The sequence below is a fragment of the Varanus komodoensis genome, unplaced genomic scaffold, assembly GCF_004798865.1.
Source record: "Varanus komodoensis strain SLA01 unplaced genomic scaffold, ASM479886v1 scaffold7_1, whole genome shotgun sequence".
In the NCBI taxonomy this organism is placed as follows: domain Eukaryota; kingdom Metazoa; phylum Chordata; class Lepidosauria; order Squamata; family Varanidae; genus Varanus; species Varanus komodoensis.
In genome coordinates this window covers 17,938,814-17,966,123 of record NW_025336479.1, presented here as the reverse complement: position 1 = coordinate 17,966,123, position 27,310 = coordinate 17,938,814, and the positions used below count along the sequence as shown (strand labels likewise).

General features: G+C 40.0%; 1 protein-coding gene across 1 annotated transcript; it reads right to left on the bottom strand.

Moving 5' to 3' along the window:
- Positions 1 to 1,271: 1,271 nt before the first annotated feature.
- Positions 1,272 to 27,310, bottom strand: RARS1 (arginyl-tRNA synthetase 1). Its single transcript, XM_044453615.1, has 15 exons — positions 27,229 to 27,310; positions 22,035 to 22,169; positions 21,003 to 21,197; positions 18,335 to 18,446; positions 17,448 to 17,548; positions 15,744 to 15,865; positions 15,215 to 15,335; positions 12,609 to 12,738; positions 11,039 to 11,143; positions 10,676 to 10,854; positions 10,118 to 10,227; positions 8,796 to 8,901; positions 3,820 to 3,992; positions 2,132 to 2,379; positions 1,272 to 1,475 (listed from the first exon to the last, which is right to left on the bottom strand). The coding sequence occupies exons 1-15, from the start codon at positions 27,271 to 27,273 to the stop codon at positions 1,366 to 1,368; spliced, it is 1,992 nt and encodes a 663-aa protein (XP_044309550.1). The 5' UTR covers positions 27,274 to 27,310; the 3' UTR covers positions 1,272 to 1,365.

Below are 27,310 nucleotides of genomic sequence, written 5' to 3'. Positions count from 1 at the left end.
AATCAGCAAGAACATTCCACATTTAGATATACTGAGAAAGGATAGTCGCTTAGCATATCAAGTGCTTTAAACTAAACTAGCCTAAGGCTGTGTTGAATGTATAGTGCACAGGTAAATTTTGTTCTTTGCTTGAACAAGTCCTGGTAACAGTCAACTTCTCTGTACAACATGATGTTCAATGACTTGAATATGCTCAATGGCATATTTAAAGTACATGGCACAATCTGGTTTATTGTTACATTTGGGTAGTACTTAAGTCATTCTGGCTGAGGTCAAAACCAAAACACCCTACCAAAATATACAGGGATGGCCAAATCCTTTTCTTGTTTTAAATGGATATTATCTTGCACAGTACCCTGCTCAACGTGCCGTGATGCTGATGGAATGCTCTGAAAATTCTTCCATAAAGAACAGTTTCAACAGTAGTAGTTAAATAAGCAGATGGGCTGGTTTGAGCTATTAGGACTAAATACTTAGGTTTGTTATATGGAAGACCAAAAACCCAACTGTTAAAAGACTTGCTCTACAATTTTGTCATTGCTTACTTTGCAAAGAAAAAGAAAACTCACAGTGTGTTAAATCACAAATTATTAAACATGGAAACTTGAGCCTACTAACAAAGCTGTTAACTTTTGCAGCTAAACTGCATTTTTGGAAATGTGGAAAAAACAAGAATATATTGGTATATTATTGCTATTTCCAAATGAGTATGTATTATCTGATACTTCATACTTTTTATCAATTACTTGTATTTGTCAAAAATTTAGGGTGTAAATATTGTTCAAGTGGATGAGCATCAGCTCTGACAACACACCTTCAATAAAAAAGGTGAAGCGCTATGGCTGAATTATTAACTTGTGACACAGGTATATGTCTTCCAATCACTGTAATATACAATTTTGTAAGCTGATGTAGACTTCACAACTGTTAATGTGAGATATGTATGCTGCGGGGCTAAAGGAGTCATGAGAATCGCTGGGAAGTTCTAAATATTTCTTTTGGATACAAGCCTCTATGCAACTCTATTTCTGCATTTCACAGCAGTTAACCACTTCGATTGTTGTGGTGCTACTGAAAACAATCTTGCTCTTTCCTACAAACAGATTCTGCTAGTGTTCCCATAATTTGGTCAGAATTTATAAATGTTCTACATTTAAACAAATTCACATGATACTGTGTTATAGAAACATATAAACATAGTTACCAGATTACATTTGTATGCCATGGTTAAGGCTTATCTCAACTGCCTTTACAGTAAAGAAACAACACTGTAGCATTCACTAGTTTAATTTTAAATAACGGGTCATGATAGTTTCAATTTCTGCAAGTCTGTAAAAAGAGGAGAGAAATTACAACTCTACAGAGTTACATTTTTTGGACAGGCTTGATTCCCAAGATGTCAAAACCTTTGGCCATAACAGCAGCAGCTGCCTCACACAAGAGCATTCGCCACATGTTCACATTCACTATTTTACCTAGCAAGAGAAACAACACGAGAGAATATCAGGTGAATTGTTGTAAAGGCAAACTTACTACCTTCTCTTCGTACTTCTGTACAGTAGCACTGGGTACATCTTGTAAAATTGCCTTCCCTACTTAGACAATGATCACAACTGGCTGCAATCATGGATGCCACTGTCTGTCGCATGCAGTACTCTGTAGCTTAAATCTATCCTCTTAGATCTTTATGTATCTTAAAGTACATTTAAGGTTAGTGCGCTTGATGTTCTGTAAAGAAAGTAGTATTAGCCCGTTGCCTTGAATGAGGCTAAGGTATATTGAAGTTGGGCAGGCAAGTAAGAAAATGACTGGCCTAACAATGCGGCCAATGGGGAAAAGGAGAGAACAGTGCTTTTAAAAATTTTAAAGGTTTGTTTTGCAATCACAGAGAAAGATCTTGGTGGGCAGAAGTGTTCTCTTACTCAACATTCAATCATATGTAGAACTAGAAGAACATTTCCCATCATAGCAGGAGCTTATAAATAATTGTGTAGAACAATGACAAAGCTCTTGGGGAGAAGGCATTGGAGACCCCTACATCCCTTACTCTGTTTTAATTTTCTCTGGCCCCTATATCACTCCACCCATGTCCCGTCTCTTCTTTGTAAAATAAAGAGGTAATCCAACTTACCAGTTTGTCTGTCTTTTTCCACACAATAGCAGTTGTCGTAGAATTCAGTGAATGTGGTAGCCAGTTCATAAAGATAGTCACAAAGGGTGTGCAATAAAAGGTCATCCAGGATTTTTTGAACAATCTCAGGGAACCTCAAAATGCATTTGCCTAGTTTCCATTCCTTTTCATGGCTCAAGATTATGTCTGTATTTCTAGCTGCCTTCTGCAGTGTCTCTTCATCAATATTGGCCAGTCTTGCTATAGATCTGTCAGAAACAGGCCATAATGACAGACTTGTTAAAGAACCAGGCTAGCTTCCCTATCAAAAAACTGATTCACATTTAAAAGGGAAGGATGCAGGAAAAAGAAGCTGTAAAAAAGACGGCTCAGTCTCAGAAATCATTTTTAACAGGACAAATCTACTACTCTCCAGTGGACCTTTCCAAAGTCCGAAAGTTAATAGGCTGGATCTTGATGATTTTTTTTTCTTCTGCTAGGAATGCTGTTCAGAATGCTCCCGCTTACAGATGTGGGGAGGTGATTTGCACCAATTCCTACTCCCTCCCCAATACCTGTGTCTTCTCCCCAACTCCCCAGAATCATTTTTTGGTGAGGGATGGCTGTACTGAGAAGGGAAAATTGTCTAACATTGTGACCTTCATTCTTCGAGACAGTATTTTACTGGAGCATGGAGAATGAAGGAGCCCTTCTGACTGCTGGAGACAAATGCTGGATGGAATTTAATGACTGGAGATATTGTGAAACCAGTTTGACATAAAATATATATTTTATTGGCCCTAAATATCCAAAACAGTTTAGCACAATAACTAATGGACCTAAATCTGCAAGCTTAACTTTCTCATTAGTTTCAATGGACTATCAGGAAATCCTAATGAAGCAAGAAGAGGAGAAAGCAAACTAACAAACTTTTAAAATGCAGAGATAAAATACTGGGTTCATATTAAAAAATAGAAAGGCTCCAATTAACCTCACTAACCTAAGAGGGTTCCCCTTACCCCCTGAAATACTTTAGGAAGTAAAAAAATCAGTGTTGCAAGTTGTATTCTGAGTGTTAATTCTTGTGTCAAAGGAAAGCCAACTTGGGAAGAAAATGGATCCCTGCAATGCTTTGTAATGGGTTTTTTCATACACACAGGAATGCACATTGTTTTAAATTCAAAAACAGGAAAGTATCTAGTTCAGTGCTCTTGAACTGGTATAACTACATAAAAATAGACTTTACAACGCATGCAAAATGCAATTCTTTTCAACAGGTTTAAAATGGAATCTAAATTAAAGTTTAGTAAGCTAACTTTTAAAAAAACTCCTGGAAGAGGATGAAATATCACAGGCCAATTAACCCTACAATTGTGAAAGAATACATACTGTATGAAGTAGTTCAGGAACTCTAAAATGTTTTCTAAACTATTCAAAGAGCCACTAGAATCTATACTCATCTCAATAACATGAGAGTGTTAAATTGAAATCAGAGCTGGTACACCAAATGACATTCCATTTTCCAATGTAGTGCTAATTATCAAAATAATCAGCTCTTGACACAGCCTCTGGGAATCATTACTATTAACCAAAAGATATAAATTAGCCTATGGTAAAAATTGTCCCAGAAATATCTTTTAACTTCATGAAGTCCTATTAAAGTAGAACCACTATAAGCAAAGGCTAAGAAAAAAATACTCTTCTTGTACCTGATTCGAGTAAAGGCATAAAGTAAATAAGCAGCGGTATTTCCCCGGTCATCCAGCATCTTATCAAAGGAGAAGATGTAATCGTTTATTCTGTTGTGGGAGAGATCAGCATACTTAATACAGCCAAAGGCTACTGCAGTCTGGGCTGCCTTCAGTTCTTCAGGTGTAAGAACCTGCAAGAGAAATAAGACACATCGCACTGTGACAAAGCTGTTGAATGAAGGACAAACTGGGGAAAAGAGGGGCAAGAACCTTTAAGAAATGTCTGAGAACATGAGCAGCAACTGAGGTGAATCAAAGGGGCAGCTATCATTGCCACAGACTTCTCAGTTAATTTTGCCTACAAAAAAAATCTGAAGGGTTGCTTGTTGTTTCATCTATGTGATGATGATGATTATAGTTAGATTATTTGCCACTGCCTTCCAGCAGACCAAAGTTTTATATGGATATACTACCTCAAGTGTTCATTGAGCCAACAGGTGATTCAAAACTATTTTGAATAAATACTGTGCCTTTTGTTGTGTTCTTGCCTTTAGGAGTCACAACCCATTTGTTACTACAGTGCTTTTCTTAAGTTTTTATACTGCTTTATTGATGGCCCTCAATATTTCTTCTTTCCAGAACCGCCTCCTCTCTTGTTCACTGAGTCTTGTATCATTTTAGCACATCCAAAGGCTTCCACTTTTACAACTCACCTACCACCTAGGTCAGGTGTTGGCAACTTGTGACCCTCCAAATAGTTTGTTCCACAACTGCGCCATTAACCCTAGCCAGAATGTACATAAACCTACCACTGACCAGTAGTGAGATACTATGTAAGCTGTAGGTCAAAACATCTGGAGGGCTAGAAGTTGGCCACCCCAGTCCAGAGGTTGGCATGAAAGGGAGATTCTTGGCAGCCTTGCCTTAATTCCAAAGCCGTGGGGTGTGAAAAGTACACAGAAGTTGTAGTAAAGAAGTCAGCCTTTAATGAGCCACAGGACTCATCATCTTTGTTGCAATTATTTATAATACTGATTTTCTGCAAAAAACAAAACAAATAACCTCAGCTAGTAATTTAGGGAAGCTCTAATGTGTGCTACATTTAACTGTCAGATTATCAGGACCATAATTTTTGGGACATTTTAACATGTTCTAGAAAACAAGAAATGCAGCTATCAACCACACAGCACAAGTGAACTTTGTATCAAGTGTTTGTTAAATGAATCCCTTAAGACAAGTGAATGATGAAGGCAAAAGCTTTATATGTACTCAAGAAGTGGTGACTGCTCTTGGTATGGTATAAAACAATTCTTAGCATTTTCAGGTAATTTTACTGCAAACCCAATGGACAATTAACAGGCGTTATCTGTCAACCCTTCCATTCTGTACTCCGCTGCCATCTGCTGGAATACTGCTGCACCAGATCAAGAGCATGCTGAACCTTTGTTTGTTTATTTAACATTTTTGTATACTGTCACAATAGCCTTATGGGTCTCTGAATGGTTTACATAATGAAACCATAACAAAGCACAACAATGACATAAATAAAACAATTAAAACATCAATACCAACAGACAATAAAACAATACAACAGCCTCATCACAGCAGAAGCACCAGGTAGAAGCATATACTAACCTAAGAGATTGGATAAATCTTAAAAGATCATATTAAAATACCAAATTTACTAGTTAAAATGCCAGTTAGACATCGCTGGGAAGCTGGTTCCATAAATGGGGTACCACAACTGAGAAGGCCCTATGCAGGCAGCCATCCTCCTAACTTCCTTTAAAGACGGCTCCTGGAGCAGGGCCTCCAATGATCCTCTTAGGGTCTGGGCAGGCTTATGAGGATGGAGATGTTCTTTCAGATATTCAGGTCCTAAACTGTTTAGGACTTCATGCATTCATGCATTCATTCATTCATTCATTCATTCATTCATTTTCTATGCCACCCCACTAGCCATAGGCTGTCTTTAGATGTTAAGACAAGCACCTTGACACAGGCTCAGACTTCAACGGGCAACCAATGCAATTTATAGACGACTGGTGTTAAATGTTTGGTAATACTAGTCCCCATCAGTAGCCTAGCCGTTCTCTTTTGCACCAACGGAAGTTTCCAGATTATTTTCAGGAGCACATTACAGTAGTCCAACTGAAAGGTTACCGGAGCATGGATTACTCTTGCTAGGTCCTGGCTGTCCAGATACGGTTGAAATTGATGTATTAGCTGGAGCTGATAAAAGACCCTCCTGGCCACCAAGCCTACCTGGTGCTCCAGGGACAGCTCAGAGTCCAGAAGGAACCCCAAGCTCTGGATCCTATCCTGTAGAGGGAGTGCAACCCCATCCAAGACTGGACAACTATCCCCATCTGGACACAGGAGCCACCTATCAACAGCGCCTCAGTCTTGTCTGGATTAAGTTTCAATTTGTTGGCCCTCATCCAGCCCATCACCCTGGTCAGGAGCTGGTTTAGGACTGCCATCACCTCACCTGGGTTAGTTGAAAAAGAGAGGCAGCGTGGAGTGTCACCAGTGTGCTGATGACACTTCAGCCCAAACCCCGCAATGACCTCTCCCATGTTAAATGTTAAAGAGCAGGGGGAAAAAAATTAAGTCCTGCAATACTCCATAAAGTAATTGCAATGGTGCAGAGCTACATTCCCCCAGTGACACCATCTGAAACTGGTCAGCTAGGTAGGAGCGGAACCACCACAAAGCAGCGCCCCCAGCTCCTAACCTGCATAGCCTATCCAGAAGGATACCATGGTCAATGGTATTGAATGCTGCTGAAAGGTGCAGAAGAACCAACAGGGATGAACTCCCCCTGTCCTTCTCCCAGCAAAGGTCATCCCGCTGGGTGACCAAGACAGTTTCAGTTCAATAACCAGGCCTAAAACTGGACTGAAATGGGTCCAGATACTCAGTTTCTTTCAAGAGTGCCTGGAGTTTATTTATTTATTTATTTAGAATATTTATATGCTGTCCTTTCGCAAAAGCCTCAGGACGGCTTACATAAATAAATAAGAATAATAATATAAAACAAAATACAAATAAATTCCAGATCCACCCTGGCTGCAGATTAAAACATATATAGCCAATATTAAAAGTTATTAAAATATTGTTGCAATAAAAAGGTCTTAACCTGGTGCTGAAAAACAAATAATGACGGCGCCAGGCGGAACTCTCTGGGAAGCGCATTCCATAGGCAGGGCGCCACCGCAGAGAAAGCCTTCCTCCAGGTACTTTGCCTCCTAATGTCTTTCACAGAGGGTTCCCAGAAGAGGGCCTTTGCTGCTGATCTCAGGGGGCAGGAGGGCAAATACGGAACAAGGCATTCCTTTAGGTATCCAGGTCCCAAGCTGTTGAGGGCTTTATAGGTAATAACCAGCACCTTGAATTGAGCCTGGTCTTTGATGGGAAGCCAGTGAAGTTGGTAGAGGACTGGGGTTATATGAGAATAATGCCCAGTCCCCAGCCAGCACCCCTGGCTGCTCTATTTTGCACCATCTGAAGTATCCGGACTGTCTTCAAGGGCAGACCCACACAGAGCGCGTTACAGAAATCCAACCAGGAAGTAACCAGTGCATGTGTCACTGTGACTAGGCAATCGTCCTCCAGGTAGGGAAGCAGCTGATGGATTAACCGAAGCTGAAGGAAAGCGCTCCTCACCACCGCAGTCACCTGAGCTTCCAGGGACAGCTTTGGGTCGAGGAGCACTCCCAAGCCGCGGACCCTGTCCTTTAGAGGGAGTGCAACCCCATTCAGGGAAAGGTCCAAGTTACCTACCCAGGAGCTCGAACCACCCACCAACAGGACCTCTGTCTTGTCTGGATTGAGTTTCAGTTTATTGGCCCTCATCCAGCCCATTACCTCAGCCAGGCACTGGTTCAGTACAGCTACTGCCTCACCTGGATCGGTTGAAAAAGAGCCGCTCCGAGGCTTTGGCGAATGGGGCGGCATAGAAGCTTACTAAATAAATAAATAATAAAAAGAGAGGTAGAGCTGGGTGCCATCAGCATACTGATGATTCCGCAGCCCAAATCTCCTGATGACCTCTCCCAGCGGTTTCATGTAGATATTGAATAGCAAGGGGGACAAAATGGACCCCTGCGGTACTCCATGGCATAGCTGCCATGGTGCAGAGCCAAGTTCCCCAGCACCACCTTCCGGAATCAGCCATCGAGGTAGGAGCAGAACCACTGCCAAGCAGTGCCTCCTACTCCCAGTTCCACTAGCCTATCTAGAAGGATACCATGGTCGATGGTATCAAAAGCTGCTGAGAGGTCCAGGAGGACCAACAGGGATGCACTCCCCATCTCTCTCCCTGCACAGGTCATCATACAGGGCGACCAAGGCAGATTCAGTACCATACCTGGGTCTGAAGCCGGACTGAAATGGGTCCAGATAGTCAGTTTCATCCAAGAGTGCTTGGAGTTGTCCGTTAAGATCAGCCATGATCTCAAGCCATTTTGACTTTGCATTCATGACATGAAACACTTAGCCCTGCATTCTGGCTGCAGCTACCAAAGTCCCAAGAACCATATTGGAGCACTGGGAGATTTTCAGTACCCTGTTTCTGTTCATCAGAAGCAAACATACTGCCCACCAAGTGTTTTTGTTTTAAGCAACTATGGCCACAAATAGAAATAAAACATGGCCATGGAAGTATCTTGGGCACTCCTCCCAACATCTGCCTGGTAACCAAGCAACTACACTTGCTAAATTTTTTGTTCTGGTGGAATGCACTAGAAAATAAGCATAAAGCCTGTTGTGTGAAGACAACTAAAGGTAAAATTAAATGCTGTGTCCTCAAAAAATGCTTGGTGAAAAGCATAAATTCCTTTGAGGTAAATCTAAGATATATGAAATGGTATTTGCCTATGTCATGCCTGGGTGCATATGCATTTTGTCCTGTATGGTGCAGCAGGACCAAACAGCAGAAGAATAAAAACATAGGTGCTTTCACAGGGTCAAGAAAAAGGCAGCCCCATTACCTTATCTCTCTCCTTTTCCTTCAGTTTTTCCATTGATCGCTTCAGTCCTTCTTCCAGAAGGTCCATCAACCGCACAGTTTCCCCAGAACGAGTTTTAAACTTTTTCCTTGTAGCAAATAAAAAGTTATATTCCAGATTTAATCAGTTGTCTTTTCACCACTGTGTGCATGCCACCCAGATGCCCTCCGTGTTTCTTATATATCAACAAATATCTTGGGTGACCAGTCAGAAGACATTTTGTCCCAGTGCAGAGAGCCAGCCTCTGTCCTACATGGTCACACTCACTTGTATCTTACAATTCAGCAGAATTATGCTCAGGATAATTTAGGGACAATGTACAAAAAGAAAAGGACAAAAGCACAAGAAGATCTCAACAACAAGAAAACTGTGAAAAGAGTCAGTGACAAAGGAAACTTGAGGAAGAACAGCAGTCAAGGGAAAAGAAGTTAACCTGTGACCAGTTAACTTGTGATTTTACTAATACAAGTATGAGCTGTTCTATCCACAACCTGCACAACCTGCACAAAAGGCAGGTGCCAGCTGATTGAACACATTTTTCATTATTAATGCAAATTCCAGAAAACAGCCTGCAAATATCGAGGCTTCCTTATGGTCCTCAACCCCACCCCACAAAAAAAACCATGGTAAAACTAGAGTTAAGAATCTTTTCCTTATGAAGGGTGGGTCACCCACAGAAAATGTCAATTGATGCTGCAACTGATGGTGAACTATGACCAACAGAGAGAGAGCCAACACTGGACAGAGTTCTAAGGACTACATAGCATAAATGACACAAAACTTTGCATACAGTATTGCTTTGTTGTAGGGTTGTGTTAGGGTTAATTAACCATCATGTAATTCCCGTTGTCCCGCTTCTGGAGCACACCAGAGCCTCACTGTGCAACTGTGTGTTGCATACTTGAAATGGTGCCTGGCACATGCCACAACTTACTGTGAGTTGCACAATCCATGGCGAGCCTGGTGTGTTGTATGAACTGAGCCAATGTATATGTGTACATGTGTGTACCTCCCCACATGGAATTAGGACAACTGTATGTGGCCCAGAGGTTTCCTCATCTGAGTATTAGAAAGTGCAGTATGAAAAGCTTCAGCTTAAACAGGGAATCTAAAAATTCCTAACACACAGGAATATAGGATTTTTTTAACTATAAAAGGGCAGATAACTTTAACTCATGTCAAGCATAAAGTTTGCATGTGTACATTATGATTGCTTGACAACAATCTTCAACAGAGGATAAACATCAGGTTCTCTAGTCTGATTAGCAATAGCATTCAAACTAGCGTATACTAATTAAACTTACTTGTCTTCTCCCAACACTACTCCAAAAGGAGCATGAATTACTCTGGTCACTTTGGGATCATACCAACCAATCATCTGAGCTGCTGCAAATACGGTCTGTAAGTGCACAGACTAGAAAACAAAGAGAAAATAATGCAACAGTTGTAAATTATGACTCCACTATATGCTCCCAGTAAAACAATAGCAGCAACACAATTATAACAGTGTATTCTAAAGGGAGAAGAATGCTTCTATGGCTTAAATCACTTGATTTAGTAATGTATATTGTCCAATTAACGAGTTCCCTGAATTGGACAGGCATTACTGTCACAAAAAGACTTTATTGACTGCTCTCTACAATATTCAATTAGGTGGTGCAATCTGTAGATTTAAAATACACTGTGGACATAAATTATTATTACTGAGATTTGTGGCTTGGAATAAAAAGATAAGCTGCTAGACCAGGAACCACACATGTACGTAAGTGAGGTTTTAGAGTCACACTGATACCCAAAAGCAAAAAACAAAACAATACACTCTGAAACCCCAAAAAATTCAAAACTAAATCAAAGAAACTCACCTGCCCACTGTCTACCACATAAATTATATAATCAGCTTTTTCTTCTGACAGCCTTTGCTTCAGAGCTGCTAAGTCAGAGGTGTCATATGTAAAACCCCCATCAGATTTCATAATCGTCAAAGGAACAGAACAGCCCGGAACAAACACAATCTTTCGGCCTTCATCCATTTGTACAAACCCTAAAGTAAGAAAATGAAATATCAGTAGCCACAGGAAAACAAATAAATGTCAGGTTTCAAAAACAAGCACATTTTACACTGAAAAGTGATGCACAGATGAAAGATTCTAATAGGAATGTATTTAATAAAGAACATTAGAATGTTTCAGCTGTTTTACTTCCAAGTATGTTAATTACTATATTACCTCCGTCTTCAAACTCCTTCACCACATCCTGCATCATATCTTGATAGTACGACTCTCCTCTCTCAATTATGGAGATGTCCAAGCAGTCATAGATCTTTTGGAATTCTGATCAAGAATAAAATGAAGCCAAACCAAATCACGGGACTGAAGATTTGAGATGTTTTCAAACATGGCTGTTAACATTACAGTAAAATATGAAAAAGAAGGTCTATTAAGGCTGGATTCTGCCTTTAGATCCAGCTTTCCCAGTTTTTTTTGTTCACTAAAATGTTATTGAAGACTGCAATTCTACTCAGAAGCAAGTCCTGTTGTACGAGACTCGGGCTTAAGCCAGGAAGTTGTTTCAGGAATGTGGACTAGGACTAATTCATACACCTGCTTAAGGCAGGTTAATAATCACTTACACAGCATTCAAATTGGGATAGGTTTAATTCTGAGAGCATTCTTCATAAATGGGATGGAAAAAAGTGGAATTGAAAAACATTCTAGTATAAAGAAAGCGAAAAAATGACTGTTTCAACCAGATCTAGCTAAGAACTACATGGTATTCACACAAAACAACAATTAGCTGAGCTGAAAGCTAAGTACACTCACCCTCCTAAGTACCAAGCAGCTGACAAAATCCATCTTAAGAATATGGATTCATATTCATAGGTGGCAGTTACAGACAGCATAAAATCTGTTCCTATCCCATTTTAATCTAATTGCTGAATCTAAAGTTTCAAAGTAGTAGCGTAACTCAATTAATACTGTTGAGCATTCAATAACTTCTGTTTTTCTTGTGCTTTATTTATTTTGCTTTATTCTTATTCTCAGCAGCATGGGGATTACTGTTTTTCTGCTTCTGTGATTCTACAATTAACAAAAAAGGGAAGCGTTTCTGTTGTTCATCATTTAACATTCAGAAAGTATGATAGAATCAGTATTAATTCATACATGCACATTCCCACCCCCAAGCTAAACATGGAACATGTACTATTACATGGAGAAACATGGACTATTAAAAACTGAAAGTCATAGACACACTAAAAATACTGCTCACAAAATACTATGCGCCTTGCAACACGGGGAATGAGCTGCTGCTTGCTACTTCAACACACACACAACTTCAAATATACAAATAATACACAGATACTCCATGGGTGGAACTCACCTCGCAGCATGCTCCTACTGGAGGAAAAAGTGCATTTTATCAGTTTTCCCTTCAGTCCCCTGAAAAAATATTTCAGAGAACTAGGAGACACCCTAGAAGAGTGTGAGGGTAGGTTCTAGGGGCAAAAGTCCTCCATTATATCTTGGTCTCTTTCATTTGCAGAAAGGCAATTCTGGATCCAGCCTGCAAAATTCTCTGCTCCAAATGGTTCAATTTCCTGAAAATGCATTCCTTTCAGGTTTACTCAAAATGCACCGCAGATGGAAAACTCTTTGTCATTCTCACCTACAAGATGTAAGTTTCTTTAAACTACCTTCTCAAATCCTACCCATGCTGAAGGAAAGTAGCTCAAAACTAGCTAGTTGCAAAGCAGGGGATTCTTTCAAAAGAGACAGATATTGTATTTCCAAGAATCACCTTTCCGGGATACATCACATATCAGTTTCCAAGCTTTAATGAAGTCTGGATTCTTGCTCTGTAAGAGGACCACACATTGATATGCACGCTTCTTAAACTCTTCTTCTGTGTCAAATCTTCTTTTTGATTCCTAAGTTTAAAAGAATGCAGAGGCACTACAAAATAATATTCACTACAGGATGCAAAATATGTACTACAGAATGCTTCTCTAGTGGCTAGAACAGGCAAAAGGGGACAGTATTCCTTCAGTTTCATATTGCTTGTCCTTAACATTCAAAGGCCCCTGAACAGTCTAGCACATTGCAGTCCAACATCTATGGCAACCTAAGCCTCTAAATATATTGACTATACAAAACATTGTGCAATATTCATCAGAGGTCCTCCTACAGGAGCCTTCTGTGAAAGATCAAGAAGATTGTTACTCGGTGAAGGGCCTTTTCAGCGCTGGCACCCCAGTTAAAGAACCAGCTCCACAGAGAAGTGCTGTCACTCTAAACGTTTTGGTGCCAGGCTCAAGCCTTCTTCTTCTCTCAATATTTTACCTGCTGAAAGTGCATATTCTATTTTAGCTTATTTTATTTATTGTATTATGATACTGTGGTTGGACTATTTAATTTGATTTGTGATTTAAACGTTTTTTTAAAATATTGCTATTGGTTCATATGGTTGGTTTTATATTTGGTTGTAGCATTCGCGAGCTGTATATCCTTTTATTGATTATTACTTTCCGATTGTTATTGTTCAACTTTGTGTTGGTATTTTAAACTGTTTTAATGTGATGTCAACCGTCCTGAGAGTTGTTCGACTAAAGGAACGGTATAAAAATGCTTGAAATAAATAATATTCAGAGAGTTTCTGATTACATCCAGTAAGAGAACTGTTTGTTGCTAAATAGACTAGCCAACAACAAAACGTAGCAGTCTACTAACAACAGACAGTGATAGAAGACCTCAATGCTCAAAATTCATCAGATGGATTTTTGGCATGGAAAAGAGATAAGGCAGTGGCACAAGATGAGGTGAAATTCTAGGGCTTTCATCCATCACCATTTCGTACTGCCAAGGGATTGGGCCCAGCTGCAATTTTTAAAGGGCCTTGATATTACAAGTGGTTTTAAGGAAAGGTGATCCCCAAACAACAGATGACACACATCCGAGCCACCCCCACTCTAGATCCACTGTGAAGTCACCACACAATGAAAAAAACTTCCCCTCCATTCCACTTGGCACTGCTTGCTGGACAAGCAGCAAGTCTCTGGCTTTGCTTGTGTCCAACTTGTTGCAATGTTTTTGAGTTTTACTTAAGCAATGCATTCCTTTTGTGGGAGAGAAACATCATTTGCTTTATCCTGGGTTTGGCATTCACTGAACTCCAAACTTCTTACGGAGCGTGGGTGTTCCTCTGCCATAAGCTGCACCAACTATAGGCCTTCCTGGTTCCAGTGTAATGGCAAAGAAGAACTCAAACATAGGGAGAGGGAGGGGGGAAAGTAAGGGCATGAGTACAGGACTCATGCATGTACACAAAGCCCTCCTGAAGCCTGCATGTCAGCCATGAGCAATGCCCATGCAGAATCTGTTTGTGTGCCCATTTTCTCCTATAGGACCACCAATCTTATTACTGCTGTCTTTAAACAAAATGATTGTCTTTATGTATTTATTTTTTATTTAAAACTTTTTATTTAAAACTTATTTTAAGTGTTAATTTATTATGTAGGATTTTTAAAAAATTTTAAGCTGAGATGCACTGGGTTTTAATATTTTTAGTGTATAATTTTTGTATGATTTTGTATGTTTTTGTTTTTGTTGTGAGCCGCCCTGAGGCTTTGTTGCGATGGGGGCGGCATAGAAATATTTTAAATAAATAAATAAATATTTAAAGTTTTCATATGCCATCCAATACTAAAAGTCTCTGGTCAGCTTACAAAAAAGAAGAAACAAAAAAGACCACATACAACAAACAGCCGATAAATAATGATAAAATCAAAGATAAAACCAACTGACTGTTAAAATATTGGGGAAATAAAAAGGTCTTCGCATGACGCCAAAAAGAATAAAGGTTTTTTATTGCGATGGGAGTGGCATAGAAATGTTTTAAATAAAACATACTCCCTGGGGAGCGTGTTCCACAGTCAGGGTGCCACTGCCAAAAAGACCCTTCTCCAGTAGCTACCCTCCTAATTTCCTTCCTTATTATGTCAAGGGAGGATGAAGTGTATTGCAGCTTTGAATAATTAAAACATCTGCAATATGCTTTTTAAAACAAGCTCACTCCTGTCTCTGTAGTAGATACATTCTTCATTCTATGTTTCTGCATCGGTTCCCTTCAAACATTACAAGGTTCCTGCGTAAAAGTGAAAAAATGTGTAAAAAACCTGGGAGCAAACTGGAGTGTGCAACAATTCCTCCACAAAACTAGTTCTCATGTAAGAATGCCGTGAAGTATTCACTATTTCTTAAAACTATTTTTTGCTATCTATACCAAATGCTTCCTTCTGGACTTACAGAATATCCTTAGGTTAGGACCTTTGTTTCAGTGTTGTGTACAGCATCTAGCAGAACAGTAGCAACAACAGTAGAGTGGCCATATATTTAAACTGAAAATACCTTGTAAAAAGCTTGGAGATCTCCAATGGGTGGAGAAACAGTCAAGTAATCTGGAAATTTATCTTGGAGGTGAGCAATAAGCATTCCAAACTGGGTACCCCAGTCTCCTAAATGGTTTAATCTGGGTAGTAAAAGAGCAAAAAAAAGAAAAAAAAAGAAAAGGAAACAGGAAATTCTTGCTTTGAGAAAAAACGGGTAGATAAGGTGCATGACTTGTTCTGAGGCGTATTTTTAGAGGCTTTGAAATTACTTATCCAAAGCCCCTAAGAAAATATGCAAACAAGACTTATGGAAACTTGATCAGCATGAGTTTTGTAAATGAGGTTATGAATTGATTTTTCTGAAGGAGCATCAGGAGAAAATGTAGTGATAAATGAACAGTATGGAAATACATTTGCAGAGGCTCACATAAAAGAACAGCATTTTTGTGACAGACAACAGCAGAGCCTAGGCACATCTTGAGCACTTTGGAAGCGACTTCGCAACTCACAACTACTACAACAACAACAACAACTATGCATAAGCTTACCTTAGAACATCATACTCCACAAACTCAAAGAGACGGCACATACTTTCCCCTATTATAGTTGATCTCAGATGACCAACATGCATCTCTTTCGCAATATTAGGAGAGGAGAAATCAATCACCACCTTGAGATACAAGAAACAAAAAATAAACTCATTTTAAATTGGGCGGTATCCATATGCATCTATATACTGGGGAGTTGCTGGAGAACAAAAGTGGGAACTCATATTCAGCTTGGTTACTTCCCTCAGGAAGTTAGTTGGTTGCTTTGGTCTGATCCAATATGGCAACCAATTAGCTTCAATATGGCTCTCCTTATGCACTTAGCCATGCTTTTATATTTTGAATGAACAACAGACTATGTACTGGCTACAGTGTACATTAACTGGACATAGTAGAAAATATGCACATATTCGCAGTGAAAAAACAAAACTGTCCACATTATGTGCTCATTACATCAATGAGTTGGACCCAACTTAAGTAGAATGGAGAAGACTTGTGAAATGGGACTTCGTCCTCTCCTCCTGTCTGTAGCCCTCAGCACACCCTCCAAATCTACCAAAGCAACGCTGTTGAATCCAAACCAATATCCAAGTGCTGCTAGAGGACTTTATGTGCACAGTGTACAAATGGACAGTGTAAATGCTGACTGGGAAGCATCAGGAATATATTGGTTATGCTGTCAAGAAATGCATGTTTACTCAACACCTTTGGAGACAGCCACACTGAACAGGAGATTTATAAAATCCCATTTTAGCTTTTCATTTGTACAAGTTCTATACCAAGTTGTGTGTGCACTGACTCCTGTTCATGAATATTTTGAATTCAACTCTCATGAAGTCCAACAAAAAGATTCAGAAAGACGATCTCACTGTCTTTCCCACAATGTTTCAGACTTGTCCAACAAAGAAGAGGACTTCTGCAAGAAACAGAACTCTGCAAGTTTATATAGACAGAGCCTGTGCAAGGTATGTTCACAGGACACCTTGCTCCTAAATAACTTGTTACTTTAGTTGAAAGCTGGGAAGTATTTCTTACCTAATTAGCACTGAGAAAATTAAACTGTGGTAAAATCATCCAGACAGACAGAATACCTGTAATTCTTCTTCATATATGACTACGTACACTCAACTTCTAGCAAAATAATGTCAAGCAGGGAACATATGACAAAAAGAGACACAATCACAACCAACCAGTTGATGAAGCAGCACTATAGAGGCTACTGAATGGTGTAATTCTGTGAAATTCTGAATTTTCCAATGTAGTTTGCTATCACCATATGGCTTAACACTGAATTCTTACAAGGAAATCTCTTCAGAGTAGAAAATAACATGGACTATGTAAAGTGAGACATTCCCTTATGGATATAAAATTTAAATGTCAGTAAATAGAAAATAAATTACTATAGATAACACAGTATACAGAAATACACTGCTTACAAGCAAATGGGAATGACTGAGTTTCCCTTCCAGAAGCAGCCCCTCTTGGCTTTAGCAGAATTTCTAACAACTGGTAGAAGAGAAAGCAGAAAAGCATCCGTGTGTGCATAGTATATGCAATATGGTACTTTGAATCCCAGCTCTTCAGTGTTTGCAGATTAACATTAAACAATTGAGCATCTCTATTTGCATTTGATAAAATATGAATACTACCATGAACAGTTCTCAGTACTATCTAAGAGTCACTAATTAGCATTTACTAGAATACCTTTTTCCTTTCACCAATAGCAGGGGGCTGAACTCCATTCACCAGCATGCTGCTCAGTTGTTTGGATACAAAATCTTTTTTCAAGTGTACATTGATGAAACCTTCAGAGAGGAATGAAAAGTAGAAAATGTTGCTTGGACCAAAAATATACTAAAATGTTGACCGCCGTTGTACAGAACAAATATTTTTCATAGAATATAATTGCAGAAAGACCTGTAACAGAATAGCATGATGTTTGCATAATATCTGCAGTTCACAATGAAAAACCACTGTCAATTTGGCACATAACTTAAGGGCGACAAGACTATGTCACTGGTTTTAAGCAACAAAGTCTAAAAGTAAACAATTCAAGCAGGGTCCATCATTCTATAAATAGTCAACCATTAGCGTTCTTAGAGAATCACTTTTTAGGGGTGGCAGATCACTGCCTAAACCCCTTTTTATAATGTGCATATAATGTGTATTAGCATCTTCTCTTTCTGTTGCTCATTCCTAATACAAATAAGTTTATCTATAAAGTATCTTTGTTTTGTAAACAGATACATATTTTTTCAAACAAAATTCCTTCTATATAAAGCAATTATCATTTTAACTCTCTATTACCCTTGTGGAAGATCCAGAATTTTTTGACTATATTCATAGAACTTGACCACTGAACTACTAAATATGATTCTCATCTGTCACACACTAGAAATGCAGGCTAGCATGTCATGGTGGCACTCGTCAGGATTCCTGATGGACTAACTCGTGGCTGACTTCTTCAGGGTACAGCTTCCTGACTTGAAATTCCTATGTTTTACTCCTCATGAACCAGAACCTCATGGGATCTTCTGCCACAATATTCATTAAATCAGATTTAGATGCTCCAGTAAAAAAAGTAACTGTACCAGGTCCAGCAATTTCCACCTTTTCAGTGCATTCATTGTCAGGAATGCTTCTGGCAATCTTGTCAGCAATTTCTTTCGGGCTTACTTTTTGCTCCTTGGTCTTCAGCAGTATCTGAAAATACAACCAAAGGATTCAGTGACATTTCTGATTGAGGGAAAAACAAAAACAAACAAAAACACTATACCTTGGTCAGAACATGGCAGACTCACACAGCCATCTGTGGGAAAAACAGCATACAGATTCCACAAAAATCTGTCATGAAACATATGTCTAGCAGAGGGAATAATTAAGTGAAGGCTAATTGGAGCCTCGGAGGCTTAAGTGCTATCCATTTGTTCCCATTCCCAACACTCAGGATACTGAAAATTGGTTAATTCCACTTATAACAGAACATGTTTCTTTCCCAAGGCTCATATTTCATTACAAATACATTCTATACATTCAAAAGAAGGAAATCACTATTATTTATGAGGAGGCTCAGTAGTGGAGGACAACAGCCAGATGGCCTTCTGGTCTCAAAGGTGGGCAAATTTATGCTTCTAATTTTGAATTGTTCCTTTTTAACATTTAGTTATCTATAGCAGGACTAGAGATAGTCTCTTCATTATATAGCACTGAGGCACCTGTAAAGGACATGATAAAAATGCTTCAAATAAAGAAGTGGATTTATATATTTTCTGCTTCCACAAAATAACCCCTAGGGCGTACGTGCCAGGCAACAGTATCTCCATGAGACCTGCCAATGTGGAAAAAGAGTGATCACAATTTTCTTTGTCTTTGTACATACTCATTAGCTTATTGTGCCTGAACTCCCAGCTGAAGGGACCAGAAGTCTAATAGTTTTACAGAGACATTACTTGTCTCCCCACTGCTCTTCCCCTTTCATCTAACAAAAAGTATTAAAAATTCTGTTTCAGAAAGTTTATCATCCCAAAACCGTGCTGGACATGCTGAAATAAGTTTCATTTTAAAGTAAAAACTTACAAGTTACTCTTTTTGCATGAATTACAGGAAGATGAAGTGTTAGATTCCAAGTGACTGAATTCCACAAATACTAAATAGAGAGCATTTTTTCTCAGACTTTTTTAAAACCCTCTTTGTTAAGTTGGACCAACAGTGAATTTTAATCACATTCTTGGTGTCAAAGGTGAGAGTGAGAGAAGATTCCTTCTCATTTAAAAAGGCACAATTTTAACACACATTTACCCAGGGTTGCAGGACCTAGAAAAGGGGCAAGGGTGAGAAATATTGTTTATTAAATCCATTACAAGTCAAGCCAAGTAAACATCCAGCACTTGCAAAACTGCAGAAAATAACTTAAGCAGCAACACATCTCGTGTGTCAATGGTGGCAAGGAAAGAAATTAAAAAGAGCTTAAGGGTAGAAACAATCCATAAAACTGCTTGTGTCCATGCCTACCTCTGGAGTGGTTGTTTGGAAGGCCCTGTGATATTAAGGCACTAAAACAATACAGACATGGTGAAGTCTGCACCAGACAAGACTCCTAGCAGCAACTTAATTGGGGTAATGTGGCGGTCAAAATATATTTTAAGAGGCATGGCAAGCTTGTGTTAGGCTGGCTGACACCCAGTGACATATGCTAATGAGCTCCATGAAAAGAAAATAACCATTTGTGTGGCTGCTTTTCCAAGAGAGCTGCGTGTAGAGAAGCTGCCGACTAGCACGTCTCAGTATTGTTCAAAAAGCAACCTCTGCCAGGCCAATTTAACTAACAACTTCATCATTATCCTAGGGGTGTGACACAACGTCTGACTTAGACTGGTTAGGAACATAAACTGATTTTCAGCTACAAGCAGAAAACTGTCTTTTTCACTGAAAAATAAGCAACAGAAAGCATTTAAAATTAATTGTGTACATTACTGGAAAAATTGTCTTGCTTCAAGCAAGCAATTTGCAATACCTTTTCCAAATATGGAGATGAGAGTCCTATTCGCCTTTATTCACAAGCTTGCCTGCATGTTAGTCTAGTTAGTATAACCCCCAGAGACACTCTTGGCTGGATCAAGAAAAAGGCATTTTTGTTGCTGTGTTTAGACTGAAATCCCTTACCCACAGAGTTTTACCTTATGCACTTTCTTCTAACCTTCAGCAAGAGTTAAGACCTTTGCCCTTTACAAGATAAAAAATTTTTGGCCCTGTCTTCACTGATTTTAGTGATTCCACTTTAATATTTTTATTGCTGCCTTTTCTTCCTTTTTATGCTTTGTAGACTATTATTAGTCTTTGTATCATTCAAGGTGGCTAACAAAGAAAGAAGTGATACATGAATTACAAATAGGCTACTAGACATATTCTGAAGGGACCATGTCCAAATCATCATACTTGTTTCCACAATCTGAAAATATTCCATGGCGCTTCATTACAGAGTGCCATTTATATTCCTAGATTCCCTTGATCTGAAATCTTCTCGAGTAATCTGCAGTATACACTATTCGTTGAATTATGGCAATATTTGTAAGAGAACAGGAAAAACACTCCCAAAGTGTGTGGGTGTTTTTTTTTTTTTTTGGGTGGGGGGAAATAGTGGGCAGGTTTTTTTTTTCCAGCTAGACTTCTAAATTAAGTATTGCTTTTCATCTCAATAGTTTTGTACTTTCTGGGTTACAACATCAGATACGCATGGGGAGTTCTCACACCATCAATTACCTGCGATATGCTCATAGCACTGTTACACTGGTAGTCACCAAACCTGGGCTGCTGACTTGGTGTCACTGCCAGTGGAGGGTTTTCTAGATCTGGATATGCAGATTTAATGGCTGCTGCAAAAATTTCTTGAAGGCGGTTGTTGATATTAATCATGCCTTTTGATGGCTTCCCTCGATTTCTTTCTTCTTCAAGGCTCTTGACAGAAAAACAAAGAAAAGCTAAATCATACACCCATCAGATCAGTGTGTCCCAGTCCCCTGAATACAGCCCAAGATGATAACCTTAACAAAATGTCACCATATCCAGCCCTTGTATAAAAATGATAGACTTCTGAGACCTAATAGGCTTTCCTTATGACTGACAAGGAGAGAAAAGCTTTGTAGAAATGGGACATGCTTTCGATGAAGACAGATTAGTGAGTCGTGAAAGCTCTGGCAATCTTGGGCTGTGTATGTTTTCATCCATTTCTGACTAGATCAAAGAGAAGAAAGCCCCTTCCTTACTCCCTGGCCAGTCCTTTCTCAAAAAGGGTCATTACCGTAGTAGCTGAATTCAGGGAAACAGTTTATTGGTACAAACCCTAGCAGCGGCTAGACTCAACTTTCACCTTCTGTAGCACAGCTAGCAATTGACTCTGTGTATTTTTTTCTCCATTCTGACTGCTCCACAGCTCATGTTCTCTTTTTCTCCCTTCAAGTTGCAGACTCTCAGTTTTCTTCTTTACTTCTCCTCCAGTCTTTGTTTCCTTTTATTCAGTGGTTCCTGATTCTCTCCCACCTTTATCTTATATTTCACTTAACTCTTTCCTAGCTTTTTCTACCATAGGCATTGCTACTGCAGTTCTGGATCCCAGCATCTTTTGCTTTAAGTTCTTGGTCACACCACAGGGTTTCTTTGCTCCTGGCAACCATTCCAGCTACTCAGTATTAAAAATTTGTCTGCTTTTCCTAATGAAAAATTGCAGGATTTTCAAACCCATAAGAAGACTGACACTTACTTGTCACAAAGCAAACTATTCCAGAGGAAACATACCTTCTGTAGAACATTTAAGCGATATTTAAGTTTTGCATTCTCTTCACGCAATCCCTCCAAGCTTGGGGAGACTCCCAAACAGCCAAAATTTTTCAAACGATCAATTTCTGCAGTCAGAAATTTGATTTCCGTTTCCTGGAAAGCCAAATAAAATCAGTAGTATATAAATTGCTCTTCCTTCCCATAGAATTAGCACATTTATGTATGTATATATGTATGTATATATTAAAGGTTTTCTATCCCGTCCCCTACAGAACGTCTTGTGGATCCCAAATCAGAACGTTGATTCTAAGTACAATTTTAGTGTTTATGGCCTATGGCTAAACAAGAGACACCACTAGGCTTGTTTCTTATTCATTCATGCAACATTATAAGACTCTCTCTTACAAGATGTATGGTGGATTAAAACTGCTGTTTGCAATTATCATCTATTAACCTAGTTGTTCGATGTGCGGCTTGTCCTCCGCTACACCCTTGTCCTGCTCTCTGTTACTGTTATAATTTGTCTTGGCATGATGTATCTCCTACTAAAAACCTGAAAAAGGGAGTGCTCCACAAGCTAAGGAAGGAGAATGCCTACCTACTAACAAAGAGAGGAGTAACACTCAATTCATGTTCTGGCCATATCCGCTGCTAAAATATGAACTACATTATGTCTCAGTCATGATAATAAGGGCCTCAGAAGGGGAAAATGTTTCCCCAACTTTGCTCTATGAAGTGCAAGAAGAAAACATTCAAGAGAAAAAGGCCAGATATTAGAAACTTTACCATCATTACCAACTTTACAATCACTAATCATGTAACACTATAAGTTCTTAGAATCCCTCTTTATGTTCTCAGTACACCTTGACCCAAAGGACCTTAATGGTTTTGACACCTCTTCTCAGAAGAGAACATGAAGTGTAGTTTTTGCTGGCCCTGTCGTGCAGAAGAATGTCAGGCAGGTGCTCCTTTGCGGTATGACAGCACTCATATTGCTGGAAGAGCCCCCAGCATCCTGGCAGAAAGTTCCACTGGTAGAGATGCACTGCCAGTGGCAGGAAAGAAAAGGGAGCTGCAGCAATGGAAAGGCTCCAAAGCATCCTCATCCCCACAAAAAAGGAGTAAAGCTATGTCAGTGTTATACAGCTGGCAAGGTGATTTTCCTCTACTATTGGTGTCATTGCAACGTAAGATTTTTTAAAAAGGACAGAAGGGGTTGAGAAAAAGTTGTTTCCATTGCCACCACCTTAGCAAATGGCATTTCCTCAGTCACAGATTTCCCATGTTACACAGCAAAAAAATTGTTTGGCCAGTTCAGGTGTGATCTGTGGACAAAAAGCACTTACTGTGCTCAGGAGAAATGCTATGTACCATCTAGTTTACCAAGCTTTTACTTCCATGAGAATGCTAGAAAAAGTAGCACTAAGGACAGAGTAGCCTGGATGTCAGAGACTGCATGCCTGATTTTATTATTACTGAACAGATCTGTCTTTTCTTCAGATCCAATTTATATACAAATCAAAGGCAGCAACATTTTGTCCATTCCTATGACTACATCTTGCTGAAGACAAAAAACAGCAGTTATAATTAGTACCAGAGTGATTAGATTCTTAAACTAAGCTATGGAAGAAAGTAAAATTATTGGTCTGTCTCCCTAAATAAAGCTGCTATGTTACTTCCTTTTTTAGCTTAGAACTTCTGGTACCTCCTCAATCTATTCCCCTTAACACTTACCTCATTTAAGGAATGAAAGGTAAAATAATAGTTTTTCTACAAGTATTTTGATATATAACTTCCAAAATCTTAATAGGTTGAAGACTGGCTCTACTTTCAGTTTGCCTCTCTCTAACTCATAGCAGAAAACATTCAAAACGCACAAATAAACATGTCTTGCCATTTCGAACAAGTATAGGGCTTCACATGGTTTCTCCATGCAAGTGTCCTGCTAGTTACCATTAATGAACTGTATAATCAAATTACTAATCACATAAGCAACATGATAATTCAGAAGACTACTTCACTTAGGAATACTGTATTTTGGAAAATTACAAACACTGAACATATGCCATCAGATCTTAAGAATGTTGTATAGGTTCTTCAACCTTTCCTGGTGAAATCTGCATTTAAACTTAAAATTAAGTAACTTCATACTAAGAGAGAGAAGGACAAAGTAGTCAAAGTGATTCAAAAGCATTTTTTTTATCCACAGAGCTCTTCCCCTTAATTCATGTTAACAAAAATTTTATCCTGCAGATCTTTCTATATCTTTATATGGCATGCTTGAAAAAAAAAAAAAAACATGTGAAAAGCATTCGAGTGTTGACTTCATAAAAGGCCAGACTACCAGGTTCAGGGAGTAGCCTAACTCATGTCCCATTATGACAAGAAGAGTCTCTGTAGTTGGATAGGGAACAGTGAACCAAAAATACCACCTCAGTGAGTAAGATTGCTAGGACTGAAGAAAATGTATTTTTAAAAAGGAAGAAAAAAAGAAAGAGACACAAACTCCAAATGAATATGCCAGGGGAAAAATGCAAGAAACTAGTCCTGAATCTAAAATTTAACCCCGCCCTTCTATGGAATGATCAAAACCTGCTGAAGCAAGTAATAAATTATTATTATTATTGTTTATATACATATTATCTTATATTTAAACATAACTCTTTGATTGAAGCTTTGAGCAAACTTCTTAATACATTAATAATTAGGATAGTACAAGATATCAAAGCCAAAACACACATTTTTGTGATTAAAATGATGTTAACATAAATAACATGTAAGGCTACACTGTTGCTGGAGCTGTGAAATTCTGTTTTAAAGCTACAGCTCCAAGCATTGCATACTTGATTCAATGAGAGGCAATTACAATGGCATGGAAGGTTACCAGATTTGGGGTCAGCTATACTACACATCTATATCTGAGCCAGTATCTGCTGAATGTACTGGTGGCTAGTTTCTAGCAGAATAGACTCCTTGGGCAGAACTCCAACTCTGAGGGAGCCACTGCACACTCGAAATCTGAATGGCTGGAAGATCCTTGGGAAATAATTTGGGGTACATGTGGTATGTGCACAGCAGAAAAAGGGGAAATCCACTTGAGCTCCTTTGGATGAGCCTATAATGAATACCATGGGAGTGATGACAAGAAATGCTTATGTCTTTCTCAAACAATCATTGCCTTCTTACAACTACAAAGAATGAAGGGTATAATGCATGTTTAGATGGGAAATAGTCCCAGAACTCTCAGTGTGTGCATGCGTGTGTGTGTGTGCGTGCGTGTAACAGCAGCAACCCCCTCCATTACTGTCACACTCCAGAATCATGCACAAGCATATCCACCCATTCACCCACTCCTCTCCCCATTCCTTGAGGCACATGTACCTGATGTTCCCCCCAACGTGTCAGATTTACATGTTGCCTGGGCCACCTCTCCCCAACAGCCTGGAGGGTAGCAGAGAGGACACCAGTGCCCAGAAAGGAGGAAGTGCCAAGCACATTTTCCTAAGGATGCCTGTCCGGGCATCTGCCTGAGAAACACTGCCAGCAGGTTGTTGGGGGAGGATTCTTCCAGGAAGTCCCCTGGACTGTTGGGGGCAGGTTAGGCATGGGGCAAGGCTACCCATGTACAGCTCCAGCACAGAACGACCACCAGGCAGGAGCACCATGCACAGATGCCCCCACAGTCACTGCTGCTGAAAGCTCTCATCATCTTCTGTCCCAGAACACACTCCTGCTGCCCTGCCTTGCACCACAACTGCCCTGCCACTCCATCATCACCTTGCTATTGCCCTGTCCTGCCTTGCCATGCTGTCTACAGATGTGCCCATCCTTTGAGTTGGCCCAACCTCCATATGGTGTCAGTCGTGCCTTGTGAGTCCTGCCTGATCTGTCTCAGAAGATGAGCCAGGTCTTGTGAGGAGCTCCTAGCATGGGGTGGCTAGGCCATCCACCAAGACGGATACAGACATCTTGGTGAGGCGGGACAGTGACAAGGTGATGGCGTGGCAGGACAGGCAAGGTGGCAGCAAAACAGAGTGGCAGGGCATTGGGCCGTATATGCCACGAGGGAGGGCAGGGAGCACAGAAATAGCCAATTAGCGCCCTGCCTGCTGGCAATTCAGCCACTGTCAGGCAAATGGGGCAGTGGAAAATGATTGCATGGCTGCTCTTGCTACCAAACTCAACTTTGGAAATAGGGAAACTGTGGGAAAACATTGTATCTAATTCATACATCATAACAAGCAATGCTGAAGCAAGGAAACCTTAGAACAAGCTGGCTGGTTTTCTGCAGTGATTTACAGTGACCAAACAGCCTGTGCTTCAAAATGCTTGCTTAAGCATTTTAACAAAGAGTTTCCATCAAAAATACTCAAGGCAGTTTCATAGCAAAGAAAAATAAATATGACTTTTAAAAATTCCTGTCTAATTTAGCTTGAACTCAGGAGCTGTTTAGTTAACTTTGACTATTTAATATTAGAGCTTTTTACAGAAAATTAAGTACATACTTGGTGATTACTGTGAAAATTAATGATATGGGGCAAAGCTGTAAAATAAGAGTGAAAGCTCTTCTACATATAGCACACAGTTAAAATATGAAATACTATGAGATGTAGTGATGGCTGTAAAGGACACTGGGAAAATTCATGGAGAAGACGACTCTTTACAGGCACTAGTCCTGACTGTTCTATGTTATCTCTGGTATCGGAAGCAATACAACTCTATGAAATAGCAGCAGAACATGGGTAGGAAAGTGCCGTTTCACACGTGCCCTGCTTGTGGAGTCCTGTAAGCAGGTGGTCGACCGCTGTGCGAACAGAATGCCGAACCAGATGGGCGCCTGGTCTGCTCCAGCACGATCCTTGCGAATTTTATTTTCAAAAATTGAGTCTCGGGAAGCGTTCATCGCTGCTTCTCCCAAGCACCCTAACAAGGAGCCTGCGGCACCATCTCGGGAAATGGCGCGGCTGAGGCGTCCCCGCCACGAAAGAGAAAGTGCCGCGCAGACAAGCAGCCTTCCAGCCCAGGCTGGTAGGAGGGGCGGGGCCTTCCTCCAGCCCGGACGGTAGGAGCCGGCGAGCTCCGGGGGTGCTCTTGCGGGCGGCCCCACGGACGGGGTTCCCCCCGCTCCCCCACCCCCGTCGCGCGGGCCCTGGCTTCGCCCCACGCACGAGGCGCCGCCGCCAACGTGGAACCCGAAAAATCGGTCTCTGACCTGCCGCCGGAGCCGCTCTATACACCGAGCCGCCTGCTCCTCCATTCTCACAGGTCACGAAAGGAAGCGGAACCGGAAACAA

Excerpts from the sequence above, each read along its gene's own strand:
- RARS1 (XM_044453615.1), bottom strand. The coding sequence starts at position 27,273 with ATGGAGGAGCAGGCGGCTCGGTGTATAGAGCGGCTCCGGCGGCAG. Across the intron at positions 22,170-27,228 it reads TAGAGCGGCTCCGGCGGCAG|GAAACGGAAATCAAATTTCT; the intron begins GTCAGAGACCGA and ends TTGGCTTTCCAG. Across the intron at positions 18,447-21,002 it reads GTGCTATGAGCATATCGCAG|ATACTGCTGAAGACCAAGGA; the intron begins GTAATTGATGGT and ends TTGTATTTTCAG.